Raw genomic sequence first — 7,442 nt, 5'->3', positions numbered from 1 at the left:
ACTGTAACTATCAATTGGATACCACAACGTTTGAGAGAAAAAGGGGGTAAAATAAATAAAAATAAATGTCAAAAGCTGGCTAATGATTAAGCAATAGAAAAACATTTAATGTCTGTATCTGTTATTTTCTTTTACATTTTACTCATTTAGCAGACGTCCTTATCCAGTGCGACTTACAGTATTGAGTGCACACATTTTCATACTGGTCCCCTGTGGGAATCAAACCCACAACCCTGGCGCCATACTCTACCAACTGAGCTATACGGGACTATAATTGTCACGATCGTCATTCATAGAGGAGGACCAAGGCGCAGCGTTGAATGCGAACATTTTATTTATTAGAATGATCACACGATCAAAACAACAAAACGAAAACGTGACGTCCCTGGTTACATAAACAAACCAACACGGAACAAGAAACCACAAATAATGAATGCCTAACGGCTACCTAAGTATGACTCCCAATCAGAGACAACGAGCTACAGCCGTCTCTGATTGGGAGCCACCCTGGCCAACATACACAGTAAAAACAGAAGTGTTAATTTAACTCCTATCGAGTTGAATTTAACTCTGTTTCAGATAACATTTGGTCCCACTCAAAATCAGTGTAAAATGTACTCTTTGGTCAGTGTAAAACTTTTAGAGTTAATTCTACTCCATATTGTGTAAAAAATAACAATGAAATGTGTCAAAATATTTAACACTGTAGTTTAATCACACTGTTGAGAGTAATATGATTACACTGTATAGAGTTAAGTCAACTACAATTTTACTTTAAAAAATGACACTTTAAAGTGTAATGATATTTACTTTTCATTTCTCTACAGTGTTTTTTTTTTATTTATTTAAATCATATGATGTAGTGTTACTGAATTATAGAAATATCAATACTATCAAATAAAACAAAGCACAATAATACAAGATGAGAGCACCCACATTTATTGAAAAAAAAAAGTATAATTTCAATGTCCGTGAATTTACATTGTACACCCATTGCCTTGTCTATGACAGAAGTATAACATCATAAAAATGTTCACCAGAGAAAGCAATATGGCACAACAAGGAGAGCTGTGTCATTTCCTCCATATGACCTTTGTATGTCAAAAGGTCTAGGGTAGTGCAGGTTGTCGACATGAAAAAAACTAAATCATGCTTTGATCTGATCACCTCATATGCATGGAAATGTTCTTGAAAAGTTACTGTAACTAAAGGCACTGTGAGTAGTAACAGTTTTTCACACATTATCAGAACTGACTCAATCTGATAAAACAAGGGCACTTCAGAGTCAACTTCGCCACAGATAACCAAGTGTGGGCGATAAACATACCCATTATGTTTAGCCCAATTAACCTTCATAACCTGAATGCTACTGGGCACTTGCATTGCCAAAGCAATTTCAGAACCTCCTTTTACCATATTTAAAGCCACCATTTTTCCTGGACCAATATCTAACCGACTAAAAGTTGTTGATCTTCGCCAACTATATGCCATATGATTCTGATGCTTTTTTGCCAGCGTTTTGGTAATATTTTTAAACGATTTAAGCTGTTTTTTGAAAAAATTATGTTTGCCTTCATACCTCATACACCAACTATGAAGTACAGGCCCTATTTTCTGGATGCAGCGGGGATAGTGGATAAGAAAATGGTGCTTTGGTGAAAGTTTTTTCTGAGGATACAACTTCTTAAACAGTGTATGGTGATCAACAATCAAATGTTTTAAATATACACATAGACCTTGAGAATATAATGTTAATTATTTGCAATAATAAAAGAAGCAGGCCCCAGTGTTGGTCAGTAGAAGTTACCAAATCTCCAAAGATAAGAGGAACATTCCTAAGTAAGCACCAGGACTGAATTGCATTCAGTCCCAGATCATTAGATCCTTCACTTAAATTAACAGTCACAGGCCTGTTATTTCTCTCTGTGAAACCATAATCAAAACTTTGTATTCTTGAATGTATTTCTCCTGATGTAACATGTTTTTCATTCAAATACAGAAATAATAACTTCAATTCGTACTGGCCAACCCCTTCTAACACATCATGCATCACATCAACTGAGAAGTTCTCAGTTGTGTGAAAATACCTCAATGAATTTAATATGCATGACCTTTTCACACCAAAAACATACGGAAGGGATGGATTACAAGCCATTTCTTGACAGTGAGCAGTATGCATATCTTTGGTGCGTAAAACTATTTTGGAAGAATCTTCAGAGAATTCTGTTTGAAAGTCCTCCTTTTCTGCTAAACAGAACCTGCAACAGTACCTTGCACTGAAAGACTCCACCAGACCAAACAAACTATGCAAACCCAAATTATCACCTGTTACCTGTACTACAGTGCCACATACATAACCACTGTATAATGGAATCTCAATACCATCGCTCTCTAACACTTTAATGTCTCGAACAATGGGAGCAAAAATTTCACTAAAACCATATCGTTTAACATCTTGAGTATGAAATAAGGCGCACAGGTGTATGTTAGCCAAAAAAGAATTCCATTTTGGAGAGAAGTTTCTTAAAGTAAAATATACTCCACCCAATTTATGAATACCTCGCTTGGAACCCAATGGGTTGGCGACCTCAAAATCATCATAGAACATCTGGACCTGTATTGTCTGCTTCTCAGTTGAGAACAGGGGGTGACTTTTAAAAAAAGATCCATCACAAATATCTCTCAGTCTAGAGTTGCTGGTAGCTGAGCTTTGCAACATTTCTGCAAAATACTGACTTTTAAATATTGACTGCAGTGTAGATAAAATTGGAATATACATGAATTTATCTTGAACTACTACCTGATCATATGTTCCAGTCTTTTTATTTCGTCTTGTGTCAAATCTTGAACCAATCACACATTCAACTGGTTCTACTATTTCCCACTTGGCAGTCATAAATTTTGATCATAAATTTAGAACTGTGAAAGGATTCTCTAACCCCTCAAAACACGCCTCAACTTTCTTGCACATTTCTGTTTCTCTTTCATTACTAAATACATGCTTTATCACTGTTTCTTTAGCATGCTGATGAATATCTTGAACAATCTCTTCCATGGAAATCACTACAGTATTTACTGTACTTTGACCAACACCTGCTGCCTTTAGATCAGAAATAACAGCTGCACAACTATTTACAATGTATGGCGAAGATAACTCTGACTCAGCCTCTAAACATTCAGTCGACACTTCAACATGAGAAATATTACTGGTGTTGACGGTACTTTGAGGGTCTGAAAGATCATCTTCTATAGAATCTACTAAACTTTCTCCGTGGCACTTTCTAAAACCAGAAAAGCTACCAAAAGAACGTGAGCATCCTTCTTGACCACATTTCAGAAAAAGAGTCCTGCCTGTACATAGCCCATGAATTATCTTAAGGTGCTTAACAAGGTTGTTTGGACTTCCATGGTCACTTTTGCAAAGAAAACACTTCATAGTTTTATCTCAACTAACGCACCATTCTTGCTCGCAACTCAGCAACTCTAGGAGTCTCCTTTGTTTCCCCCATGTCGATGTTATAGATGGTTGTTTGCACAAAAGTGAAAAAGCTGCTCAAGGAAGAACTGTATGACGTACCAAATACGTAATGGGCTTTAAAGACTTCGTCAAAAGCTCCTACTGAACCTGTTGCCTTGCATGGAAGAGCATGCTTGTCAACCACAATGAAGTAGGAGTGAATGCTGCTCTGTGTGGATCCCTGGGCGAGAAGGTAGGGCTGACTGCTTTGGGTGATGTTGTCAAGATGCTGCTGCACACTGGTTCCAACCTACAAAAAAACACATTCAACAGAATTGTTTTGGTGACTAACCTCTGACAATAGATAAGATCACCTCAAACTGTGCACAAGATTGAGATGATGGAATATATATTTTAAACAACTGTTAAGCATACCTTTTGAAATCTGATGAGCTGATCTACAGCTTGATATGCAGACATCTTTCCCGGCCTCTTTCTACCTTGTGCAGATGGTGGTAGCAAATGTAGCAGCAGCAAGATGGCAGACATGTCACTGTCCCAGCCTACAAATAAGTAAATAAAAACCTGGTTAACATTGTGCCGTAGCATAACATTCTTATTCACAACTTGCACCATTATGGACATATAATGCACACCTACATTATCCACATAAAAAGTAAAACAGTTCATTCATACCATTCTCAACTTCAGCAGCTGACTCAGCATTGCGCATCAAATCCAAGAGTTCTGTGGTGGATACAAGTCCATGGCTTTCCTTTATTACTTTTGCTTTGAAAGTGGTTGGCCACTTCTCCAAGAATTTGTTGGCTGTGGCCTCACCAAACAGAAGTCTGAAATCTTGTTCTATCTGCAATGTAACACACAAAGACAGAAATAATGAGTGTTACCTTATTCTTCATTGGATATTTTTGGTGATGCAGTGAATTAAGTTGTCATACCAGTCCTGGTGTGTCCAGAAATCTTGGGAAGACCGAGAAGACATCTGATGATTTGGCTTCATCGTTGACCATTGCTTGCCGATATATGAAGGTCATTTTCATCTTCTCACAGACAGTGTTTTCATCAGCAGAGTGTCTCAAAACAGCAATAGCTGCTTCCACATCCTCATCAGATGGCTCTCTGTCATAGGTGAAGGGCTGACGATCACGGCCTGGCCCACCAACTTAAGACAAAATACAGTGTTAAGAAATCCTTTCTGTACAATTCACAGGTCACCATTATAATTACATGTCACTGATCAGAAAACATACCTTTAGGAGATTTGCTGACTGAGGCACCTCTTTCCTCTGCTGTTTTTCTTTGTATGGTCTTCAATCGCCATGCAAGGTATCCGGAACCACTCTCCGGATCGTAGTAATGATCCTATATTATTATAAATAAATTATAAAGGAGTACTATTCCCATTTCATAGAGTGAATATGTGCATAATGTTGCAATAACCCATTTACTTACATATCCATGTTGTGAGTATGGGTCTTCTAGATAGGGAAACAAAGCTACTATCCCCTGTGCATACATCACTCTGACACTTTTGGGGGGGGATGTCCTAGCATATGCATTCAAAGTTAACATCACACTGAATTGATATTGCACAACACATTTTACATAATTAATAACCGGAAAATAATAACAATGTTTCTTTACAGCCCATCTATATGCTTAATGCTTACCCATGTGTTTCTGTCATCTCAGCAGCAAGTATGTTGATCATCTGTCTTCTGGTGGCATCTGTCAGAGATTTGGTTTTTCCATACTCTTGCATAATGCGTTCACCACCAGGCTTTGATGTTAGGATTTTTTTCAATCAGCTATAGGTGGAAAGAAATGTGCTTTCCGTAATTGTAAAACAATATGTAATGCTGTCACATGATGAAACAACATTCAGATTGGACTTAACAGCAATGTTCACCACTTACTGCTTTTGCCTCATAGTTTATGTGGCATGGCCTTTAGGCTGGCTTCCTTCGCCAGCCGCTACTTCTTCAACATCGTCACACACAGTGAAATTCAGAATGATGGTGTCATCAGATGTACCCGAGCATGATGATGAATGAGAGGTATCTGTTCATTATGAAATTTGTGCAAAACATAGAAACATATTACAATAAACTGTTATTTTTAAGACAATAAAGGTTCTCATTCTGGCCTTTAAACTAAAAAACTAATTGAATGAATGAATACCAAGTCCATTGCCCAGCATGATTCTGAAAGTTCCAGGTGACTCCTTTACTAATTCTTCAAAAACATCTGAGTCAACTTCTGTGTCAGACTGGTCATACACCTTAATGTCTGGCTTTCTGCTTTCTGGTATGTTGAATTTTAGACACACTGTTAAAAAAAGAAGAAAAAAAGAAAAACATGCATTCCCTTCTCACAAGAATCCAAGTTCATACTTAAGGTTGCCTCATGTGTTCACAAAATGATGAAAGACAAGGATCTGCACCTGATTTTATGTTACTGAAAATATAAAGCACAGCAGAAATGACTATAGACCTAAATAGATATCATAAGATAATAGCTTAATGCTGTATTATTTTGTCATTAGGGTGATATGTATTGCTTTAACCTATTATACCTACCTTCTTTCAAGAAAGCATTGAATGTCAGCTCAGACAGCTTGACGTATTTCTGCTCTTCCCCGAGCTGAACACGCAACAGCATTTTGCCTCTGTTAACAAAGAAAATATATATTCAAAATCATCATTTAGTGCTGGTTCAACTAAGCGTTAGCTAACTATCCATTTATCTCAGTAGTACTAGCTACGCAATGCACTATGCATTACTTAGACGTTACACTGCAATTACAAAGGCTGAAGTAGACAAAGTTGTGCTGGTTGAATATAACATTAAGCTGCCATTTTCTGCAGCAAATGGGTGTAGGCTAGTTCAAGTTTAGAGGCACATTGTCCCATTAGCTACCAAATAACTAGCTATGTGTCAAAGTTAGCTAGCTCATTAGCCATTTTAGTTCGAACAGTAGCTAACCATTAAAATGGTTAAGCAATGTTAAACAAACCCGTCATGCAAATCAGTGATCTAAGTTATCGTTTTATAACACCAACATTAGCTGGCTAACTATCAGAAGCATGCTAACATTACCGTTATATATAGCTTTATAAAAAACAGTTAACGTTAGTGTAAGGAAGCCTGGGAAGCTATACAATAACGTTAGCTAACAATACTATCTGTATAAATGTTTTGTTGTTAGCGAACGTTATTTTACGTATTTACCATTCTGACAAACTTCATTCGTGAAAATATTGCAACACAAAGAAAGACAGTTACCGATACTGATTGCAAGCTAGCTAACCGCATGACAAGCACAATCTGTGCTCATGCCAAACGGTGGTGTCCTTCAAACGAACTGATTAGCTAAGTTAACGTTACCTATTTTTTAGCCATATGAAACAGCAAGCCATTCACAAAAATATCAAACATATTCCATGGGTATATCATATAACAGTTATTACTGTCAACCATCTGAACTTACAAGCTAATTTAGCTGGCTGATGACGAGGTCACTGCAAGGGGGACCGCCGCATGGAACTCGTAACTTAAAATATGACCTTGACATCAGCACAACTCTAAAATTATGTAAAGTTAAAAAATACCGGTTTGGTGTTGAAAAACCGGGGATGTAACTTACCTAGCAATATCTGTGGCCCAGCTACTCCTTCGCAATCTTCCTCCACCAACGTACGTGCAAAACTTCAGCAAAGCAGAGTGGCGGGTATTCATCACTGCTGTAGAGTTGAAATTGTCACTGCGTATCTGCAGATTTTTACACTCACTTTTAACTCCACTGATAGAGCAACTTTACTCTCAAAAATGTTGAAAATACTCTATCTGGGTTAAAATAACTTTACTCTGAAATATTAACACCCCATTTTTTACTGTGTAGATATACAACAACTAGAACATAAACAAATGAAAACTCACACCCTGGCTCAACATACTAGAGTCC

General features: G+C 37.3%; 1 protein-coding gene and 1 long non-coding RNA gene across 4 annotated transcripts; both read right to left on the bottom strand.

Moving 5' to 3' along the window:
• Nucleotides 1-3,284: 3,284 nt before the first annotated feature.
• Nucleotides 3,285-5,285, bottom strand: LOC121554543. Its single transcript, XM_045212558.1, has 7 exons — nt 5,149-5,285; nt 4,931-5,024; nt 4,729-4,840; nt 4,417-4,640; nt 4,154-4,325; nt 3,893-4,020; nt 3,285-3,767 (listed from the first exon to the last, which is right to left on the bottom strand). Exons 1-7 carry the CDS (start codon nt 5,238-5,240, stop codon nt 3,450-3,452), a joined length of 1,140 nt encoding a protein of 379 aa, XP_045068493.1. The 5' UTR covers nt 5,241-5,285; the 3' UTR covers nt 3,285-3,449.
• A 151-nt stretch (nt 5,286-5,436) lies between these two features.
• Nucleotides 5,437-7,142, bottom strand: LOC121554542. 3 transcript variants are annotated; one of them, XR_005997718.2, is made up of 4 exons: nt 7,125-7,142; nt 6,058-6,146; nt 5,660-5,806; nt 5,437-5,539 (listed from the first exon to the last, which is right to left on the bottom strand). It is a non-coding gene; the product is annotated as an uncharacterized LOC121554542 (long non-coding RNA). The 3 variants fall into 3 exon arrangements; XR_006658063.1 differs by lacking the exon at nt 7,125-7,142 and adding an exon at nt 6,969-7,096; XR_005997717.2 differs by lacking the exon at nt 7,125-7,142 and having other exon boundaries at nt 6,058-6,317.
• Between the last annotated feature and the right edge of the window lie 300 nt (nt 7,143-7,442).

The sequence above is a fragment of the Coregonus clupeaformis genome, unplaced genomic scaffold, assembly GCF_020615455.1.
Source record: "Coregonus clupeaformis isolate EN_2021a unplaced genomic scaffold, ASM2061545v1 scaf0023, whole genome shotgun sequence".
NCBI classification, from domain to species: Eukaryota; Metazoa; Chordata; class Actinopteri; order Salmoniformes; family Salmonidae; genus Coregonus; species Coregonus clupeaformis.
This window is presented reverse-complemented; position numbering and strand designations above follow the sequence as displayed.